The sequence below is a fragment of the Stenella coeruleoalba genome (genome assembly GCF_951394435.1).
Source record: "Stenella coeruleoalba genome assembly, chromosome: 3".
Classification (NCBI taxonomy): Eukaryota; Metazoa; Chordata; class Mammalia; order Artiodactyla; family Delphinidae; genus Stenella; species Stenella coeruleoalba.
Window position 1 is genome coordinate 57,038,446 of NC_137148.1, and position 22,849 is coordinate 57,061,294.

At 45.0% G+C, this 22,849-nt stretch overlaps 1 protein-coding gene across 1 annotated transcript; it reads left to right on the forward strand.

The window, feature by feature from the left end:
• Positions 1-160: 160 nt before the first annotated feature.
• TMEM171 (transmembrane protein 171) lies at positions 161-9,523 on the forward strand (the record flags this gene model as incomplete). The annotated part of the gene is made up of 4 exons (XM_079917255.1): positions 161-210; positions 2,350-3,056; positions 6,968-7,109; positions 9,328-9,523. Exons 2-4 carry the CDS (start codon positions 2,417-2,419, stop codon positions 9,521-9,523), a joined length of 978 nt encoding a protein of 325 aa, XP_079773381.1. The 5' UTR covers positions 161-210; positions 2,350-2,416.
• Positions 9,524-22,849: the final 13,326 nt, after the last annotated feature.

Consider the following 22,849-nt stretch of genomic DNA (forward strand, 5'->3'; position numbering starts at 1 on the left):
GGCGCCGGCCAGCTCCCGCCAGTCCGCCCTGCCCTGCCTGCGCTGGCGACGCCTCCTCCGTAAACACCGCGCGGCCCGCCCTCTGCGCCGGGACACACAGGTGGGAGTGTGCGGTGCGGCCCGCCGCCCGGGAGGCCGCGGGTGGAGGCGGGCGCCGCGCTGCCCGCCGACTGTCGGCGCAGACAGCGCCCTCGCAGGACGGAGCCTCAGGTAAGCGCTCCCGGCCCGCGCTCCTCTGCACCCCGGGAGCCCGCGCTCTGTGGCCGCGGGGCGGGCACTGAGCTTTGGGGGCCAGGCTGGGAGCGAGGAGCGGCGCAGCGCGGAGGAGCCGCACTGCACCTGCGCCCGCTGGGGCCGCGCGCCGAGCTCTGCGGACTGGTGTTGCGCCTCGGCTCTCTAAACCCACCAGGCTCTTTCCCGTAAAGGACTTGTGCCTCTCTGCGTCAGTACCCAAACACAGAGAGCTTTGGACGTGGTGACATGCTGCTGATTTGGAAATGTCCTTTGGGAAACAGCGTTGGGGAGGTGAATTTGGCTTTGGGGAAATGAAATGTAGGTTGGTATTTGGAAAAGGTTTAATCTATTAGCACAGATGTCTCTGAGTCAGTTTGTGAGCGCATCTATGGGGCGGGGAAGGGAGAGAGAACGAACTACCCACATACTATTTTGGATGGGGGATTAACACCTATGCCAGGTGCTTAGTCCACTAGTTCATGGAAAGGAAGCTACAAATCCAGTTTTAGGCTTTACTAGTATTGGGGAATTTGCCTTAAGGCAGTTGAAACCTTGTGACTCACGACAAAGTCCAGGTCTCAATCCAAGGTACAATGAATTGATAGGACTTTGTGGCAGAGAGTCACCCCTCAGTCATATCTTCAGACCAGCAAAAGATATTACAGGACTCAGAATTTTTTTTTAATTAGTGCAATACTTTAAATGTTTGTTTCCGCTTAATTACATCTTCATAAATATAGTTTGTCCAAGTTTAACACGGAAGCTTGTTTCCCACCTCTATTTCCTTCTTTCTCCAACTTCCTTCTGATTGTATCTTACTTTTTCCTGGAAAAGCACTTCCTAGCATAAGACCAGTTGTTTCCTTTCTTTACCTAAGCTGACCCTACTTGGACATGATTTGGGTTTGTCAAGATGGCCTTGGCTTTAGCGACTCAATCTTGAGCTCCTTCACGTGACCATGGATGCAAGTGGCACAGAAGATTTTAAAAGTTTTCTTTCCTTGAGCAAGTGAAAATGTTCTTTACACTTGGGTTGTCTTTTTGAGTGCCCCAACTTGAAGGGTCCTGGAAAAATATTCCATTCATTAGAGTAAGACAAGATAACTGGATAATAAAGTCAGGGTGCGTAAGGTAGACAATTCTTTACCCACTGCTCGGGATACATTTAATATATGAGAGCCTTGAAGTACCGGGCTTGGGTGGTCTTATGGAAGGTGCTTTGCCACTTGATTTCATGTATACTCTTCTTTCAGAGTCAAGTTCTATTGCTGTTTAGTGTTTTGTGACTGGTGATTTTATCGGCTGCTTATTTTTAACTGGGTCTCAACCTTTTTGTGTAAGTGGGTGGCACCACGGAAGAGGGTGAGCAAGAGGCCACCTGCCCACCTGAGGGACAAGGTGCTACCAGACCCCCCTGGGTTATCCCAGAACCAAGCAGCCAGGCCACCAGATTTCAGGGCAGCCCCAATGTGTGCCTGTTTGAGAACTCAAGAGTCACATTTTGACAGAATTAACTTAAAATCCACCAAACTCACTGTGTTCCTGAACCGCCTTCCCATTCAGTTGAAACTTGGGTCTCCCGTAGATGTGGCCTTAGGATAAAGCAGGGAATGGAAAGTCGCTGCGGTCTAAAATAGGAAATGGAAAGTTAGGTACTGAACGAAAATTTACCGACTTGTAAATACTCATAGCAGCTGTGATGAAATATGGGCTGTTTGTAAATCAGAAACAATCCCTGTGGTTCTTCCTTCACTCACCATTGTTTTTATGTTTTGGGTTTTGGGTTTTTTTGGCCTGGGGAAGTGAGTCTGTTAAGGCTCATAACAGGAAAAGCCACACCCATTTACTTTTGTTGCATGGGTTTTGATTTTTCAAGATACTCTTAGGTGCATGGTAATTGCATTTGCCCTTCTTGCATATCTTTATAAAATTACGTGTTCAGGAGTTTCTGAATGCCAGTTCCTCTGACTCATGAACCAGGTCATTGTGCTACCGTGTATCAGTTGCACAAAGTTCTGTTCCCTATGATTTCATCCTAGTGTGATCTGGGAAAAAGAACAGGGCGGGTCAGGAACACCTGCGCCCACTTTAATTTGGTGTTTGGTTATGTCTGCAGAGTTGTTGAAACCATTGAAGGGAAGGAACACATCCCACCCACCTCGGGGAAGTGGCCTCTTCTGGCCATGTCTCCCGCAGCTGCTGCCGAGCCAGATGGGGTCCAGGGAGACAGGCGTGTCACCAAGCTCATTTTCTTCCTTTTTGTCGTCGGTGCTATCCTGCTGTGTGTGGGAGTCCTGCTCTCCATCTTTGGGTTCCAGGCATGCCAATACGAAACCCTCCCAGACTGTAGCATGGTGCTGAAGATCTCCGGGCCCGCGTGTGCCGTGATTGGGCTGGGGGCTGTGGTCCTGGCCCGCTCCCGGGCACGACTTCAGCGAAGTGAGGAGCGCCTGCGAGGCAACCGGGGGGCCTCCGACCGAGCCTTCCTCTGTGGGGAGAGCCGCCAGTTTGTCCAGTGTCTCATCTTTGGGTTTCTGTTCCTGACGAGTGGTATGCTCATCAGCGTACTGGGCATTTGGGTCCCCGGGTGTGGCTCAGACTGGGTGCAGGAACCGCTGAATGAGACAGACACTGCTGACTCAGAGCCCCAGATCTGTGGATTCCTGTCCCTGCAGATCTTGGGACCCTTGATTGTGCTTGTGGGATTGTGTTTCTTCGTGGTTGCCCATGTTAAGAAGAGAAACAACTCGAATGTGGGCCAGGATGCTTCTGAAAGTGAAGAGAGACAGACCCAGAACATGGAGCCCGTCCAGGTCACTGTAGGTGGGTGGCTGTCCTTCCTGTTCTTGTTCATATCACCATGGCTGTAGCATCAAGGCTTCGCTGAGCTGCTCCCGGGTCTGGCCTAGATTCTCTTTCTCCTTCTCTCTCTTTGTCCCTGTCCCTGTGTGTGTGTGTCTCTCTCTCACACACAGAGACAGACACACATACACGCACGCAGATGCACACAGACACAGTTCTGCTGCTGTACTTATCCCCATAAGAATCCTTGAGAACATCATCTCCTCCCAGCCATTCCTTATTATCTAGCAAAAGCATTGGGACATTAACTTGTGACCTTGACTAAAGTCACAGAGCAAATAAAGAGGAAAGTGAGAGGATCCTTGAGGAAAGCCTGGGAGCCTTCTAAAACCCCAGGTACCTGCCAAGTGACCCTGTTTCCCCTGTTATTCTCACACCAAACACTTAGGGCACTTCTGGTTGTTGGAAATGTGGGTTCTCATCCCTGACTGGCTGTCTTTGGAAGTCCTGAACCTCTCCTGGCCTTACTTTATGTATTTATAAAATGGGCACTGCATTTCTAAGATTCCTGACAGCACTAATATCTAGGGTTCTGAATCTGTCACAAGTCCATCGGTCTTCCATGTTCTGAGGGAGTCTTCTGTACTCTTTTCTGCATCATTCTTCATTTTCTGTAATTTCATCCTTGGCTTCAGGGTCGGAGCAAGGTTTGGAAGCAGTGGCATAGACAAAGATGAAACATGACAGCACCTGTCGCTTCTTTCCTCCGTGGAGTGCCTACAGAGTGTCCCTTCGGGTCCCCAGGGATCTGCAGAAGAGCTGGATCACCGTTTCCCAGAGTCAGGTCCCCACAGAACCATACCAGTAGCTTTGGCCTCACGTTCACACAGACAAAACACCCCCACCGCTGCTCATTTTTGCAAATCACTGTTTTATTTCAGTCTCCCACTCTGAAGCCACAGCCTTAACATGTAAAAGGCTGGGCGGGCAAAGAGGATTACAGAGCAGAAACCGTGGAAGGAACAGGGAAGGAAGGTGGCGAGTGAGATGTTTCTCGCGGGTGGGGCTGTCTGTCGAGCTGGCGGTACTCACGGTGGGGATTCCCTGGGCTGTGGACTTTGCATGGTAGTGGCCTCAGAAAGGAAGGGCAGATGGATTTACAGACGATCCTTGTGTTCAGCCAGGGTTGAAGCTCCCAACTTCCTTATTTGTGCGTTTATATAATTACGGTGACAACATCGATATCAGTTATATGTTAATAATAGCAAACAAATATATAGGGCTTATTCTTGGGCCAAATACCCATCTAGGTGTATTTTAGCGTGTACTCGTCAAGGGCCTGTTGTGTGAAATTCATTCACACCTACAACAATCCACTGAGGCAGATGCTCTTAGTGCCTCCATGTTAAAGATAAAGAAACCAAGGGTCAGGGATCCCAAGTAATTTGCCCAACGTCACAGACTAGCAAGCGGCAGAGCCAGGACCCTAACGGAGGCGGTGGGCCCGCGTATGCTATGGCCCTTGCATAGCGCCCTCCGCAGGCACTTGCTGTAGTTCTGTTTCTGCTGGCTTCATCCTTCACCAGGTGTCCCGGGTGGTTGTTACATGACGAAAGGGCTCACCCAATATTATAGACGTTCTTAGTTCTTTCAGGGAACACGGTGGGGTCCAAGTAAATACTCCCATGAGACACTCACGGTCTTCCACTTAGTTGGGAGCATTTCAAGGTGTGCCCTTTGGGGTTACTATCCGGGAGTTTTGGGGCCCAGCTTTCTTCCTGGTGGTTGGAATGGGGGGCGACAGGGAGCAGGGCTTGTGCTGGAGTGACTCCTGGGTGGTTCTGTCCTGATGTTGGCACTGCGTAGTTTCAAATCTTTTCCACATAACCGTGTAAGTCCTATCAAACCTGTGAAAATCTGGCACCTTGTCTTTCTCTCCTTTGGTATTATGGAATAGGGTTTACGTTTTTAGAAATCGTGCGTTTCAGCACAGTTGTTAAGACTCCAGGCGTTGTCTGTCAATGGTCAGTTCTGCCTTGTGAGGGAAATTGGGGTGATAAGAGGCAGTCCTGGGCTAAGTGCCAGAATGCAGCTCTTCCCAGAATGGAAGACAGAAGAGAGAAACCAAGATGCATGATATCTGCATTGTGGGCACACCTAGTGCTGGACCCTGGATGCACAAGCCGGTGTATGGTCAACTCACAGAGGACATCAAGTCTTTCAGGACATAGTGGAAGGGAAACCCCAGGGGCATGGGACTTTCCGGGGAGAGCAGGAGGGCTGGGAGCTGACCTGGCAGAGGGGTGGCTAAGCCTCAGAGATAACTGGAGACTCTGAGTACTTCCTTGTCTGTGTTTGATAGGTGATCAGCCTGCTTTAGAGGCTTGTTTCCAGATCCTTTGTCCTACAATGTATAATTAAAGTGAACATTCAACCTACCTTCCTCTGACCTACGAAGACCTTCTGAAAAAATTAAATGAGAATCCCAAGACAACCACTATGCTTTTTCCAGCTTCGGTTAGCGATGTATACTAAAAGCTTGAACCGCCATCTCCTTGCAGAAGGAGAGATGGAGTTAATGCATTTTCTGCAGGGCTAAGTTACCTCTGGGGAGGTGGAGAGTGGAACCACTGGCCAGACTGCCAGTTGGGAATGTTTCTTCAGACATGCACATAGGTGCCACTTGCTGGGGGTTGTGAAGAAAGTCCCTTTGAGGATGTGTTACAGTTGAGAGAGCTTGCTCCGTGCTCAGCACCGTTTTAACCCCGCGTGCAAATCCAGTCCTCCTACCTGTCCTCTGAGGCAGGTACAGTTACAGCCTGCCGTTTACAGGTGTGCTGGCTGAGGGAGGCCTAGAGAGGGCACGTAACTTGTTCAGGGCCACACTTGGTGGGAACTGGCAAGTGGAACCCCGGTAACTCTAGAGAACCCTGCAGCTACCTAGGTGAGCATCAGCTCTGCTACCAGTACAAACCGTCTCCTCCCTGCAGGGAAGTAAAGTCCTCTTTCCTCTTTCATTCTTCCTGAGCTGTCATTTGGTGCTGCCAGCTTATCAGAGGCCACCCTCAGACCTCATTTCTAGAAGGTTCTGGGCAACTCATCTGGTACATTTTGTGTTGGAATCAAATTAGAGCTTGCATCTGGTCCCCAGTTCTCCTCGCCCAAACACAGGGATGTCTTCTGGAGTGAACAGTACCAACAGAAATGCAACAAAACAAAACAAAACAAAACAAACCCTAGCTTTTCTTTGAGTTTGACTTTCTTTTGTAAAGCTTGGAAGAACCATTGGTAGATTAAAAAAAACTCTTCACGTGCATAAACCACAACTATGGAAATAGGGATGATGGGCTGTATTGTGGCTGTACTGTCATTTGTTCAGAGGTTGAAACTGCATTTGAGGAGTGGAGGCACTTTATCCAACAGCTAACTTTTGAAGAATTAAAATTGTAAGTAGAAAACGAGAAAAGCTTTGTAGCAGCAGACAACCCAGGGGAGGTAAGGAACATTGTTAGCAAATGCTTCACAGAAATGCTTTAGCTCAGACTTGCTATGAAATATAGGCCCACTATTTTTTTTTTCATGTGGCAAAATAGACAACATACAATTTACCAGTTTAATCATTTTAAAGTGTAGAGTGGTATTAAGTACATTCACCATGTTGTACAGCCACCACCATGATCAATTCCCGGCAGTTTTTCATTATCCTGAACAGAAACCCTGCCTGCATTAAACACTAAGTCCAGTCGCCCTAGCCTCCAGCCCCTGGCAACCTCCACTCTCCGTCTCTGTGAGTTGGATAGGCTCACTTTTAAATTCTGGTGTTTTGACCTTTTCTATAGATGGGCCAAATATATAATTAATTTCTTTAGCTGTTGCTCATTTGCTTGCATTTAGTACTCATCTATCGTCAATGAAATGTTGTGTTTCCTTAGGTGATGCCGTGATCATATTCCCACCTCCTCCACCACCTTACTTTCCTGAGTCTTCAGTTTCTGCAGCTACTCGGAGTCCTGGGGCTGACGGTTGGCTCCCAAATGAAAGTCCACCTTCATATTACAGTATTTTTAACTATAGGTAAGACTTCCCGTTTGAACGTCAAGAGTAGGAAAGTTTAACCTTTTCAGGCCTGTGTCTACGTTCAGGCCAAATCAGCTTTAAGGCTATGGTAGAGGTGTAGCCATCCAAGTATGAGTATCTTTTTTGGCTGACATTGTGCCAGAATCATTGCCTTAATATTCCTAGTACTTTTCAGGAAACTTTGGGTGGCACACGAGTTAAAAATTGTAAAAGTGGTTATGCCGGGTTCACATGAAGCCTTCTCCAGGCCTCTTTATGTGGTCCTAGCAGGGCTGATCCTCAGAATTCTGCACAAACCCATCAGCCGTCCCGAGCTCTGGAGCAGGACTCAGGAGGCCCCTGCTAAGTTAGGCTTTGCTGCTTTAGACTGTGGGAGGGGTGAGGGTCCCAGGGGACCTCCAGCAGGTACAGAGCATTTCAGTATCTAACAGAGATATCTGAGTGGCCGGCTGAAATCAACCTGCACCCTGACTTGACCACGCCAGGCTTCTCCCCTCAACATTAAGTTGTTCCCTGGGCCTCAGAGCCTTCTCAGATTGACCGAAGAGAAATACGAGATTCCCATCCCCATCCCCCATGCTTTCCACATGCCACAAATTTGGAGGCGTACCTGGGGTCAGATTAAACAGTGTAAATATAAGTGGTTTTCCTTGAGGCAGAGGGATGCCATTGAAGGCTGTGGAGTCACGGCAACAGGGTCCGAGCAGTGGTTAGCACAGCTCGTGATGGGGAAAGGCTGGGGGTGACCAGACCGGAGAGGAAGCCTTCTCTCATGGACAGGCTGAAGGTAACAGGAGCCTGGGACTGGGGTGGTCAGAAAGGGAGGAGTGTGTGAGGATGTCTGCTGTGGAGGACGACAGGGATGAAGAGCGGAGATGATGATGTCAAGGGGGAGTGACAGGGACAGGGAATGTCCCTGACTGAGGAAGACAGAGACGGGGCCTGTGTAAGTGGGAGAAGATGGTGAGCTGGCTTGCAGTAGAGGGAGAGCGAGGTGTGGGCCTTTGAGCTAGACCGGATGGGCCAGGTCTCGGGAGAGAGATGGGGTACTGGAGATGAAATGGCAAAGGGCAAGGCGACAGAGGCCTGTGGAGAATCCACGGGCGGGGAAGGCATGAAAGGAAGGAGTTCTGGGAAGTGGCAGGGACGAGCGGGGCTGGAAAAGGCTCTGCACCTTCCCACGTGGGAAACCAGGGTGTAGGAAGTGAAGGTAGGATCACTGGAAAATCTCACAGGGCAAAGCAGGCCTCAGTGAAAAGTGGCTTTTGAGACACTTAAGACACGTGCATTTTTGAAAGCAGTGAGAAGCAGGACCTGAGAGATGTCACGAGTGTGCTAGGGACGGGGGCTGCCATACCTGGTCATTCATGTTTCACGGCACGTGTTCTTGTACCTCAAACCGGGTGATGAGCTGGAGATCTGACCAGGGATGAATGCAGGAGTTCCCCTGTGTGGGTGAAAGGGAGGTTAGGTTCTGGACATTTGTAGAATTCTCTTAGTGAATTTTTGTATTCTTTTCTCCAATGATGAACTTCCCAGAGCCCTAAAATAAATGTCTATTTCTACGGCTGCTAAAAACTACTCCTACGGCTGTTGCTATGCCAGAGTCTGCCTTTTCTTACATTACCTCAGGTCATTCTCATAGTTACTTAGAAGGTAGGCACTGTCATCATCCCCATTTTACAGATGAGGAAACTGAGGCTTAGAGAGGTTAAGTAACTTGCCTGAGATCAGACAGCTAGAAAGCAGCAGAGTGGAAATTCAGATGCAGGTCTGCCCTTTGCTAGACCCCACTCCATTAACCAGTACGTCTTCCTGCCTTCCTTCAAGTTTTTGGCTTAATGATTTAATTTTCTCTTTGCATAAGTTTGTCTGCCTTCCATTAGCTGTCTCAGAAGATGAAGTAGCAGAGAAGAGTAACTGTGTGTGTGCGTGTTCTCTTCGGAAGGCAGCTATGTGTACTCTACGTCTTTTCAATGACAAGGGGAATGACAACAGGAGTGAGACAGTCTTAAAGTAACCATGAGCTCTAAGGACAGGAAGGGGTAAGAAATCAAAACATATCTATGCAGAATAGGATATGGAAGAAATTACTCTGGAGACCCTTGCAAATGTTTCCAAATGCATCTAATTAAACATGTGAAAAGAACCTGGTAGTTAAGGCATGTGACTGAGTCCCTCTGCTCCCTTTCATGTTCTCTCTCCTTCTTCATAGGACCCCAACTCCTGAGGGCCAAGGCGCAGCCTCTGAGAGAGACTGTGAATCTATATATACTATTTCTGGGACTGCTTCATCCTCTGAGACCTCACACACTCCCTGTCTCTCATCCGAATTGCCTCCCAGATATGAAGAAAAAGAAGCTGCTGCCCCCACATCCTTGTCTCCATCTTCTGAGCCTTCCCCACCATGAGCCATGGACTCCAGTTCAATTTTTTATAGAATCAATCACTATTTAATTTGTTTTTCTAATAAAAAATACAATAGAATCGGCTATGTCCTGACTTCCTGATGTAGTATCAACATCAATAACAAACCTTCCAGATTAAGCTGTCAATGCTTCAGACCACAGGAGCGGGAGCGTGCCTCTGGCTGGGAATCTAAGATGCTTCTCTCATTGAGGCCTCCTACTCTGGGAGGTGGGTGGGATCGTTTGCATTGGTGGATGAAAAAGCAGAGGCTCAGAAAGGCTCATTAACTTATTCAAGGTCACATTGCTTCTAAATGGTGAGGTTGGGCTTTGAACCCATCTAGCTAGTTTCTGAAAGCCAGGTGCATATCTCTACCCTGTGCTGTCAAAGGCCAACCAAAAGAACTGGTTAATGTTTAGCTTGGCCCATTGGGTTTCCAATGTTCATTGCTTCTGGGGCAGAGAAACCAGATTACTTTCCTCATTTCTTTATTATTTCTTGCACCTCTTCTTCCCTTTCTTCTCCCTCTCCTCCTTCCTCCTCCTTTCCCTATTCCTTTTTTCTTTTTTTTCTTTTTTTCATTCTGAAAGAAGGTAGTTAGGGTAACTAGGTAATTTTCACTGGGGCAGTTACCAGCATACTGATATCCTAAAGCCTTCTTATAGTGATGTGATATTTTTGGAGAAGAAATTTCTTGGGGCACTTTGGTAACTAGATTTCCCCTGGAGAGGTTCATGAGGGATGAGTCTTTCTGTACTATAAGGTGCCCGACTGTCTGGACCACCAACTTTTATTCTTATAAAGCTATTGCTGAACAAAAGCGTTTGTATAGTTGGGTGCAATAATATTTATTTACTTCTAGATATAAACCTTAAAAAATAATCACTAAGTATTATCAGTTCTACCCAGGAAACACTGATTTTTAGAATCTAAAGTCTGTAGGAAAAAAAATAAATTCTGTAGGAACTTAGCATTTTTGTTAACAAAATTTGATGTAGCAAAAATGAACTTTTTAGGCCTTTTACCACAAGCCATCATCCCCATAAAAATCAGTATTATCCAGCATTTAAGTGCCTGAAAGCAGAATTTAAAGGCGTTAATGCTCCAATAGTTTAACTGAAGTAATGACTGATTTCATGGGAATTGCCACTGCAATAAATCAGGAATAACAGTCTGTACCAGAAGGACTGATCTATTTCTAAACTGGACATCTATTAGACTGAACTGCTCTCAAAATTCTGCGCTTTTTTTCCTGGAAGGTTCATTATTCACATTTTCATATTAGAACAAAGGGTAGATTATCACCACTTCCTTCTGTTATTTGCTTAAAATGATTAAGCTGAAACTTCTAGGTAGAATTAAACACTTACGAGTTCTCCTATATAATCAAGAGCATTTTTAATGGCTCAAAGCTAGGGTTTGTAACTGGTCATTTTACTTTTATATGCTAGTAAACTTAAATGGTAGTTGTTAGCAATGCTTAGGTATAAGTTGGACCTTCTGGTTGGGGAAGTCTGCCTTACCTCCATCAGTCTCCGCCGTATTCAGCCAAGTGGGAACAGACGAAGCCACGACAATCAAAGGGGTCCCCAAGCGTGAGATGTTTATTGCAGAACTGAATCGTGGGCAGCTGAGCTGGGACGAATCATTTAGTCATACGAAGATGCATTCTTTGCCTATCAAGGTTCTGGCAAAGGATGATAGCTTCTGAAAACCCATCTGGTGGTCTGCTACTTATTTTCTTTATATGTGTTAACTTTTTTTTGATGTGAAATTAATCGTATAAGATTAACCATTTTAAGCTGAACGATTCAGTGGCATTCGTTAAATTCACAACGTGGTACAGCCACCACCTCTATCAAATTCCAAAATATTTTCATCACCCCAAATAATACCCCATACCTAGTAAGTAGTCACTCCCCACTCCCTCCCCCCTCCCTACCTCCTGGCAACCGCCAATCTGCTTCTGTCTCTGTAGATCTACCTTTTCTGGGTATTTCACATAAGTCATATGATACAATATGTGCACTTTTGTGGCTGCCTTTCATTTAGCATATGCTGTCTTAGAGATTCATCCACGTTGTACTGTGTATCGGTACTTCATTCCTTTCTGGAGCTGAATAATATTCCACGTATGTACGTGCCACGGTGTATTCACGATGGGCGTTTGGGTTGTGTCAGCCTTCTGGCTGTAGTGAGACACGTGCTTTTTTTAAAGCAGCTATTTTTTTTTTTAAATAATACAATTTAATACTCAAGCTGCTGAAGAATTTAGGAAAAGAAAAAGATCCAGTGACCTCAAAGTGTCTCTAGAGGCTAGTTCATCATCGTCACATCAGACTTTTTGACTAAAACCCCCCTGTAACTCACAGAGACATGAGGCCGTCTCCCTCCTCTGTGCCCTGCAGGCTGTAGCCCTGGCACCAAGGACACAGAGGGCACATAACCGTTCCCAAGTCTGTCTCTTCTACTCGACTGTGAGCTCACTGAGAGCAGGCCATGTCAGATGTTTCTTATGATTTCCAGAGTCTGCTCCTAAGAAGGCCCTCAGGGAGAAGCAGGAAGGAATCCAGCCCTAACTCCCATCATTTCTATCTGTGGGGCGGGTGAAAGATCTCAAGAGAAGGGAAAGCTGTTTCTACCAGCAGCCTCTTACCCCAAGTTCCAGGTGCTTACCAGTCACACCCTTTGTATCAATTATACTCTCCGCAGCTTTAGCCACTGCACTATTCAAACATTCACTGCCAACTTTGTTCATTCTCCTGGAGTTCAGAGCCCGCTTCTGTTTGGTGGTACCAAAGGCTTCAATGCAAGAATCCATCTTTTCTCTAAAAGATTTGGTGTGACTCTCCAGCGTCGATTGACTCTGAACTGATTCATCGGAATACAGCGGCTGCATATTGAACAATTCAGCATCATATACATCCATTTGGCCAGAGATCTTGTTCAAAATTCCCACAAAGTACCTGCAGAGAGTGTTGCATTTCAGGGCTCCAGTCCCAAATAGTTAATAGTGTAGCTATTAACATTCGTGTACAAGTATTTGTTGGAGTACCTGTTTTCAACTCTTATGGGTACATACCTAGAAACGGAATTGCTGGATCATACGTGAACTTTAAGTTTTTGAGGAACTGAACACTGTTTTCCACAGAGGCTCCACCTTTTTATATCCCCACCAGCCCTGTACAAAAGTTCAATTCTTCCACATCCTCACCACCACTTATTTTCTGTTATTATTATTGTCACCTGAGTACAAAGTGGTATCTCATTATGGTTTTGATTTCAATTTCCCTAACAACGGGAATAATAATGTTGAGCATCTTTTCATGTATTGTTTTGAACACCAAACGTTATCAGGAGCATAAGAAATCTTACTCCAATTTTCCTCCTGTGACATTGGGAGGTATGAAAATAGTGATGAGGTCGGCAACTTCAGGTGGAACTACCCACGCCAGGTACTACCATGCTGCCTCTACACTATGAAAACCCCTTCTTGTGATATCTTTGTCCTCCCCTGGAGATCAGTTAAGTGGACTAACCCAATCAACAAATTCTAATGAAAGTGAAGGGACAAGGTAAGGTCCCTTTGGCATTTCTATGAGCTATGGAGGAATGGGCAGGCCAATGAACAGTTTTCAGAGGATGAAAGCTGAGGGGGAAGGTAAGTATGTGTTCATCCAATTTCCATCTGAAAAGTTGGAGTGGGGTGAGGAGAAGGGCATTTAAAGTTGGCCTCTTTAACACTATCCCTATCAAATTACCCATGACATTTTTCACAGAACTAGAACATATAATCCTAAAATTCATATGGAACCATAAAAGACCCAGAATTGCCAAAGCAATCCTGAAGAAAAAGAACAAAGCAGGATGCATAACCCTCCCAGGTTCCAGACAATACTACAAAGCTACAGTAATCAAAACAGTATGGTATTGGCACAAAGAAAGACATATGGATCAGTGGAACAGAATAGAGAGCCCAGAAATAAACCCATACACCTAAGGTCAATTAATCTTCTACAAAGGAGGCAAGATTATACAATGGAAAAAAGATAGTCTCTTCAGTAATGGTGTTGGGAAAGCTGGACAGCTGCCTGTAAATCAATGAAGTTAGAACACTCCCTCACGCCATACACAAAAATAAACTCAAAATGGCTTAAAGACTTAAACATAAGACATGACACCATAAAACTCCTAGAAGAGAACATAGGCAAAACACAGTCTGACATAAATCATAGCAATGTTTTCTTAGGTCAGTCTCCCAAGGAAATAGAAATAAAAACAAAAATAAACAAATGGGACCTAATCAAACTTACAAGCTTTTGCACAGCAAAGGAAACCATAAACAAAATGAAAACACAACCTGAAGAATGGGAGAAAATATTTGCAAACGATGAGACCGACAAGGGCTTAATTTCCAAAATATACAAACAACTCATACAACTCAACAACAAAAAAACAAACAACCCAACCCAAAAATGGGCAGAACACCTAAATAGACATTTCTCCAAAGAAGAAATACAGATGGCCAGTAGGCACATGAAAAGATGCTCAACATTGCTAATTATTAGAGAAATGCAAATCAAAACTACAATGAGGTACCTCTTCTCACCAGTCAGGATGGCCATCATCAAGAAGTCTACAAATAACAAATGCTGGAGAGGGTGTGGAGAAAAGGGAACCCTCCTGCACTATTGGTGGGAATGTAAATTGGTGCTCTCACTGTGGAAAACAGTATGGAGTTTCCTCCGAAAACTAAAAATAGAATTACCATATGATCCAGCAATCCCACTCCTGGGCATATATCCAGACAAAACTATAATTCAAAAAGATACATGCACCCCTGTGTTCATAGCAGCACTATTCACCATAGCCAAGACATGGAAACAACCTAAATGTCCATCAACAGATGAATGAATAAAGAAGATGTGGTACATATATACAATGGAATACTACTCAGCCATAAAGAAGAATGAAATAATGCCATTTGCAGCAACATGGATGCAACTAGAGATTATCATACTAAATGAAGTAAGTCAGAAAGAGAAAGACAAATACCATATGATATCACTTATATGTGGAATCTAAAATATGACACAAATGAACCTATCTATGCAACAGAAACAGAATCACAGATGTAGAGAACACACTGGTGGTTGCCAAGGGGGAGGGGGTTGGGGGAGGGATGAAGTGGGAGGTGGGTGTTAGCAGATGTAAGCTTTTATGTATAGAATGGATACACAACAAGGTCCTACTGTGTAGCAGAGAGAACTATATTCAATATCCTATGATAAACCATAATGGAAAAGAATATTAAAGAAAGAATGTGTACATATGTATAACTGAATCACTTTGCTATACAGCAGTCATTAATACATTATAAATCAACTGTACTTCAATTTTTAAAAAATTAAAAAATAGAAGTTAAGGTGGGCTCTGTGACAACCTTGTGTGATGTGACTGTTGGCCTTCTAGTTAATATGTAGAGGACTGAGGCCATGTGAGTGGTGGGTTTCTCCTGAAGGGGGTCATTATTCCAGGGAAGGTCACAGGAGAGGAATGCTTCCAGAGATAGGAAGCAGACCTCAGAAGGTACCCTTAGGTGGGCAGAAGAGAGATGGTAGTTTGGTTGGAACTGCAAGGATCCATGATGATAAGAATCAAGATGATTGTTGAAAAAGTTAAACTCCTGAGTCCCATTTCAGACTGGCCTAATCTCCAGGGGGGTGAAGTTTATTGTCTGGGAATCTGGGAAACACTTCCTGTGAGGACAACAGAGGGAAACTGTGGAGGCAGCACCTTGTGGGCTAGATTATCTGGGATTATGAGTTCCTTGTCTGTGACTTCAAGGCCTTCTGGAGGGTCCTGTTTACACATCCCAGCCTGTGCTAAAGGTCTTTGAGGGGTAGGATGTGGGTCCCCAGTTAGACCCCAGTGCTGATGGGGGCTTCGCACAAATGCCCAGTGCTAGCCTTCTAGGCAACTCTGCACGTGATTCATGAGAGAGCCCCAAGGGAGTGCGGAAACAAAGGCAGGGTCGTGTCGCCTGCCCTTTCCTCCTGTATTTCCAGACTGGGGAAATTTGGACTCATTTTTTAAGGAAGGCATGGTTTTGTGTTGGAAGAGGTCAACGGCTACATGTCTACAACTGGAAGCATCAAAGACGTTTATCAGGATAAGGCAGAGTAGAGGGAAACACTAGCTGGGTTGAAATGGAAAATGCTTGAGATTGTCCAAGTGGGCAGAAGTTTGAAAACTGCCTCAGACAGGGCCCCTTCCTCTCAGTGCCTTCCAGCCCCTGATGGACCAGTCAGTGTGGTGGGCTGGGCTCTGCCAGCTGCCACCCTGGACACAGGAAACGCAGATCCCTGAGCCTCTGGTGTAGAAGCTTCTCCAAAGGAAAGAGAGGTCGGGAAGCACCCTGAGAGGGTGGTGAGTGGGCCGGAGGGGTGAAATGTCCTCTCACTGTTAGTGGGCAACCATGCATGGTTGGGCTGCTTCATGCCATGAGCCCTCCTGGGGTATTGCATACCTGGAATTCCTGGAGTATCATGCATGCTGCCACCAATCTGAGTACCCCAACAGGAACAGAGGGGATGATATCCAGGCAGCTTTCGCTAGTAAGGAATGCTTTGGTGGGGGAGGGGGAGGGCGGAGATTCCTGCTGAGCGAAGCATGGGACTGCTTGGATAGGCTCTCTGCGTCTTGTTTCGCTCAGCAGGGTGCCCAGCCCTCTGGTTGGGTGTGGCCCATGCTGGGAGCGCAGGGTGACTTCATGCCCTCACTCCCGGATGGGGCAGGGTGGCAGAGAGCAACCTGATGAGGAAGGCGGTTAGTTAGGCGGTGATGTAACTGCTCTGCGTGTTCTCCTGGAGGCTGCGCAGGCCTGAAGGTGCGGAAGCTGGGCAGGCCAGTTTGGTGGGCGTGGATGAGCCGCCACTGCTGTCCTGTGCCAAGTCACTCGTAAGACATCTCCTTAAAGGCCTCTGAATGAGTGAGTGAGTCCTGCCTGCAGGTGCTGGGTGGCCAAATGGCTTATTTATTAGGAGTTTTCACAAAGGCAGAGGCCTGTCTCTTCCACAGGATGGAGAGGCTTGGGGAGGTCCTGGTCTCTACAAGGGCTATGGTTCTTCCTCAAGCTCAGGGTCCTCCTGGTGGCCCAGACCCCATGTAGGAAGTAATCACTTCCCCGTCTGTCAGGTCTCCCAGGCCCCACCAGACACTCTCTGGTGCTCCTGCCTTCCTTCGGGCCTTTAGGTGCTAAGTTGCTCCAAGATTTCCTTCCTCAGGCCCTGAAGCTCTGCTCTCTCAGCCCTTTTTGTCCAGCTGGAGTTTTCCCATAGGAGTCTGCAGGGTGGGAGCCAGAGCACAGCTCTGCAGGTGCCAGACCAGGCTGAGCTGCTTTCCCGCTGCCACTCCATGAACACTAACAGTTGTTTGCAATCCACAGGTGGAATCTTACAGAGCCTGATGTCCTTCAAAGGGTCTGTGTCCTTCATGGCTGTGTGCTAGGGCGGGAACTTCACACCTGGTTAGACGTGTGTGGCCTTGGGCAGGTCGCTGCACTGCTCCTGTCCTAGCGCATCTCTGGGGTGCCCTTCTGCTCTGGAAAAAAGCCAGAATTGCAGTCCAGCTTCTATAAGGGTCTCCTCTTTCCATAGTAGGTTGCTGGCTTTGGAATTCTTTCTCTGTTTGAATTACAATTCAATACTACTACCATTAAAACTACTAAGTAGGGCTTCCCTGGTGGCACAGTGGTTGAGAGTCCGCCTGCTGATGCAGGGGACACGGGTTCGTGCCCCGGTCTGGGAAGATCCCACATGCCGCAGAGCGGCTGGGCCCGTGAGCCATGACCACTGAGCCTGCGTGTCCGGAGCCTGTGCTCCGCAACGGGAGAGGCCGCAACAGTGAGAGGCCGGTGTACCACAAAAAAAAACAAAAACAAAAACTACTAAGTAAAGTAAAAGATTTTTTGAAGTTTTTAGATCCTTAAAATATATCTCACTTAAGCACATATGTAAACTTAGAGTACTGTGTTGAAAGTCATTTAGATAATTATTTTTCTTTGCTTTTATGTTACTGATTTGATATACAATTAGGGTCATTTATTCCCGTTAATATTCAGTATTAAGATTAATTTTAATTTAATTTTTGAACACATAAAACATATACTATTTGAAACGATGTGCTAAAAAAAGTCTTGGTTCTACCCCTTTCTTATCTACCCTGTTCCATCCACCCCTTCTAGGTCATCATTATTTTGATTAGGTTCAGATATATATTTCCAGTGTTTCTTTGTTGATATATATGTGTATATATATATATGTGTGTGTATATATGTATATGTGTATATACATACACGTGTATATATATACACACATATATACATATATACACATATATATCTACATATATATCTATATCTATGTACGTACATATATACAATCTATATTTACATATAATAATACATATTGCAATATATATGCTAATATATGGTATACAATATGCTAATATATTACAATATATACTAATGTATAGCATATAATATATATTATATATACTAATATATAGTGTGTAATATATAGTATTTTATATATCTATTTATTTATTTATATACTAATATATGCTGCTCAGCACCTTGCTTTTTTTCTTTTTTACATTTTTATTGGAGTATAATTGCTTTACAATGTTGTGTTAGTTTCTGCTGTACAACAAAGTGAATCAGTTATATGTATACATGTATCCCCATATCCTCTCCCTCTTGAGCCTCCCTCCCACCCTCCCTATCACACCCCTCTAGGTGGTCACAAAGCATCGAGCTGATCTCCCTGTGCTACGCGGCAGCTTCCCACTAGCCATCCATTTTACATTGTGCATCTGGCTTTTTTCATCTAATAAATACCTCCTGGCAATCGTTCCATATGGAGAGTTCTTTCTCATTTTTTTGGGTATTAGCTACATAGTACCCCATTATGTGACTATACCACAGTTTGTTCAACTATTATGGACATTTAGGTTGTTCCTAAACTTTTTTTTTTTTTTCCTTTGGCTACGTTGGGTCTTTGTTGCTGTGTGTGGGCTTTCTCTAGTTGTGATGAGCGGGGGCTACTCTTCATTGTGGTACGTGTGCTTCTCATTGCAGTGGCTTCTCTTGTTGCAGAACACGGGTTCTACGTGTGTGGGCGGCAGTAGTTGTGGCGCCTGGGCTCAGTAGTTGTGGCTTACGGGCTCTAGAGCTCAGGCTCAGTAGTTGTGGCGCACGGACTTAGTTGCCCTGCGGCATGTTGGATCTTCCCAGACCAGGGCTCGAACCCGTGTCCCCTGCATTGGCAGGCAGATTCTTATCCATTGCACCACCAGGGAAGTCCCCTAATCTTTTAATATTACAAATAATGTCACAATAAATAACCTTGTGCTTATGTTGTTTTTAATTTGAGTAGGTGCATCTTCAGTGCAAACTTCTAGAAATGAGCCACTTTGAAAGGTAAATGCATATGTAATTTTGTTAGATATTGCCAAATTTTCCTCCATAAGGTGTCTGCCATTTTGCAGTCTCATTAGCAATATGTAAAAGTGCCTATTTCCTAACAGCTTCATCAATAGAATGTGTTGTCCAAATCCAACTTTTGGATTTTTGCCAATCTGCTAGGCAAGAGATCATATTTCGGGGCTGTTTTAATTTACATTTCTCTACCTATGAGTGACACTGAGAATCTTTTCAAAGGTTAAGAGCTTTTTGACTATTCTGTGATCTATCTGTTTATATTCTTTGCTCATTATTTATTGGGTTGTAGTCTGGTTTGGGGTTGTTTTTTTTAATTTAACTCAATTCTTTCTTGAGGCAAGCAAAGTAACTTTTTACTTGTACCTATTAGAGAGATATATTGGGTTGGCCAAAAAGTGCCTTAGGTTTTTAAGTAAAAATAAAAGACACATTTTTCATTTTCACCAAGAACTTTATTGAACAATGTACTCACCCTTTTGTTCCATTACCTTCTGCCATTTTTTAGGCAACTTCATAATTCCATCTTCCCAAAACTTTCTATCTTTTTGAGCAAGGGACAGTTCCAGGTGCCTTTTACAGTCTTCCAGGGAATTGAAATGTTTTCCATTAAGAGAATTTTGTAAAGACCTAAATAAATGCAAATGCGAAGGTGCAATGTCTGGTGAATATGGGAGATGAATCAGAACTTTCCAGCCAAGCTGTAACAGTTTTTGCCTGGTCATCAAAGAAACATGCGATCTTGCGTTATCCTGATGGAAGATTATGCATCTTCTGTTCACTAATTCTGGACGCTTCTCGTCGAGTGCTGCTTTCAGTTAGTCTAATTGGGAGCAGTACTTGTTGGAATTAATCGTTTGGTTTTCCGGAAGGAGCTCATAATAGAGGACTCCCTTCCAATCCCACCATATACACATCATTTTCTTTGGATGAAGACCGGCTTTTGGTGTGGCTTTTGGTGATTCATTTCGCTTGCCCCACGACCTCTTCCGTTCCACATTATTATACAGCAACCACTTTTCATTGCCTGTCACAATTTGCTTTAAAAACGGAACGTTTTAATTACTTTTAAGTAGAGAATCGTATGCAGAAATATGGTCAAGAAGGTTTTCTTCACTTAACTTTTGTGGATCCCAAACATCAAAGCGATTAACATAACCAAGATGGAGCAAATGATTTTCAACGCTTGATTTGGATATTTTGAGTATGTTGGCTATCTCCCGCATGGTATAACGTTGCTTATTCTCATTTAATGTCTCGATGTGATCGCTATTAACTTCAACTGGTCTACCTGACCGTGGAGCATCGTCCAGCGAGAATTCTCCAGCATGAAACTTCGTAAACCACTTTTGACACGTTCGATCACTCACAGCACCTTTTCCATACACTGCACAACTCTTTTTTTGCATTTCAGTTGCATTTTTACCTTTCTTGAAATAATAATGCATAATATGCCAAAAATGTTGCTTTTTCCTTCCATTTTCACTATTAAAATGGCTACACAAAAATTCACCAAATTTGATAAGTCATTTTTTAAATGCACGCTGATATGACAGCTGTCACGTACAATCTAAAAAAATTGTTTTGAATGAAGTTAAAGACAACTAAGTGCTACTAGAGCCATCTTATGGAAAAAAGCAAACAAACCTCTGGCCAACCCAATAAAACACAAAATCAAACCAACAAGGAAACGTCACAATACTGTCCCTTGTTGCCTCACCCCAAAACTCACTCTAAACCAAAAAATGTTGGTGATCCCTTAAAATGTAGCCTTTCTTCATAGGTCCTATCAAATTGACTAGAGAACTTTGGCACCAAAGCAATGTTTCATTATTTTTCAAAATCATGGCCAGTCAGCTGGTTTTGTTAGAACACGCTGTTAACGCAACAAAGATGGCAGTTCTGATACCCACATGTGCTGTTGGCTCTACATTGAGAAAAGCTGTTCCCCAGTCAGGAGTGGGGCTGCCCAGCTGCATTCCATTCAAACAGAAGTCTCAAAAGAATACTCTGTGGGTAAGGAACGGGTAACAGCATCATCTCCAATGGACAGTTCACCCAGGGGGTGGATGCTCCAACTCCTGATTCTTTGGAGGCCGGGTATAGGTTTCTGCCTGGGAGTTTCACTGTGAGGTCAGCAGCCAGTTGAGAAGATACATGTGTCCAACAGGAAAGCATGCAGAGCCCCACGTGGTGACGTTCTCAAGCTGGCTGCCTCAAACGGAATGGCAGATGGGGCTCACCGGCACCATCCCAGCCGTAGTTCTAAAACCATGTGTGAAGTCTCTGTATTATTAATTACCTATCGCTGCATAAGAAACTATCCCCAAATGAACAAACATATATTATCTCACATGTTTCTGTGAGTCAGAAATTTAGAAGCAGCTCAGCTGGGTTGTTCTGGCTTATAGTCTCTTAGGAGGATGTGGTCAAAATGTTAGCCAGGGCCACAGTCCTCTGACCTGACTTGGGGGTTGGACAGCCCGCTTCCAGGATGGGCCCTCACAGGGCTGGCAAGTTGATGCTGGCTCAGTTGCTCTCCTTGGGGACAGCCATAGGGCTTCTGGAGTGTCTTCACAACATGATGGCTGGCTTCCCTTGGAGCAAGAGGTTTGAGAGAAAGCAAGGGGGAAGCTGCAGTGCTTTTCAGAATTTAGTCTTGAAGTCATACATTATCATTTCCACCATAACCTATTTGTTAGAAGCGAGTCATTAAGTCTGGCTCACTCTCAAGGGGAGAGGAATTAATTTTTACCTTTTGAAGAGAGGTACCCCGTACAATTTGTGGCATATTTTAAACTCATCATAGTCCCCAAGGCTTGGATGCTTTTCCTCTTGTAACTGAAGGACTGCCAGACCCCTGGGCTCTCCAGTATGTCTACCTTTCTGGTAAATCAGAGGAAAATGCAGCCTCCTCCCAGGTGGATGGCTTCTCCCCTTAGGAATTAACTTTCATCACAACCTGCTTTCCTTTGCCCTCTTTTAAAAATGGAATTGATTAACATGCAGACTTCTGGACCTTGCTGAGAGATTCTATTTCACTGGGTCTTAGGGGTTGGTGAATCCGTATTTTTACAACTATTTCAGGAAAGCGAGCCCTTTGGCTCTGACCCAGAAAGACAGAATGAGGCACTGGCTTTTCTAGCACTGTGCTTTTCTGTCACCTAATCATTGAGGGAAGAATGGACCGCATCACCATATCCCTCAGAGCACTCAGCATCACACATGGCAGAGGGTTAGCACATGGTAGAACCTCCTTGATGGATGGAGGATGGATGGATGATGGATGGGTGAGTGAAGGAATTCATCAATGATTGAAGTGCAGTTGCATCAACTTAGATGATGCTTTTTCAAAGGTTAATATTCCCAACATTACCTATGAAATCATTCTTGCCCCCCAATACTTAACCTGACTCTCATGAAGCCCCTTGACCTAATTAACAGTTTATAGAAAATATAGAGGATGAAGGAATGCATTACACAGTACCTTGAGAAAATAACTAGATGAATCTAGAATTTGGGGAATGCAATAAGATGACTGGCTTGGACTCTTGAAAAAGTCTATGTCATGGGGGGAAAAGGGGCAGAAGCACTGTTCTAGATCAAAGGTTGCCAAACTATGACCAACAGGTCAGTTGCCTATTTTTGTAAATATAATTTTACTGGAACATAGTCACACTTATTAGCTTATGGATTGTCTATGGCTGTTTTTGTGCTACAGTGTCACAGGTGAGTGATTGCAACAGAAACAGTGTGGCCCAGCAATCTGAAATATTTTCTCTCTTGCCCTTCAGAAAAAGTTTAGACCCCTGTTCTGAACTAAACGAGA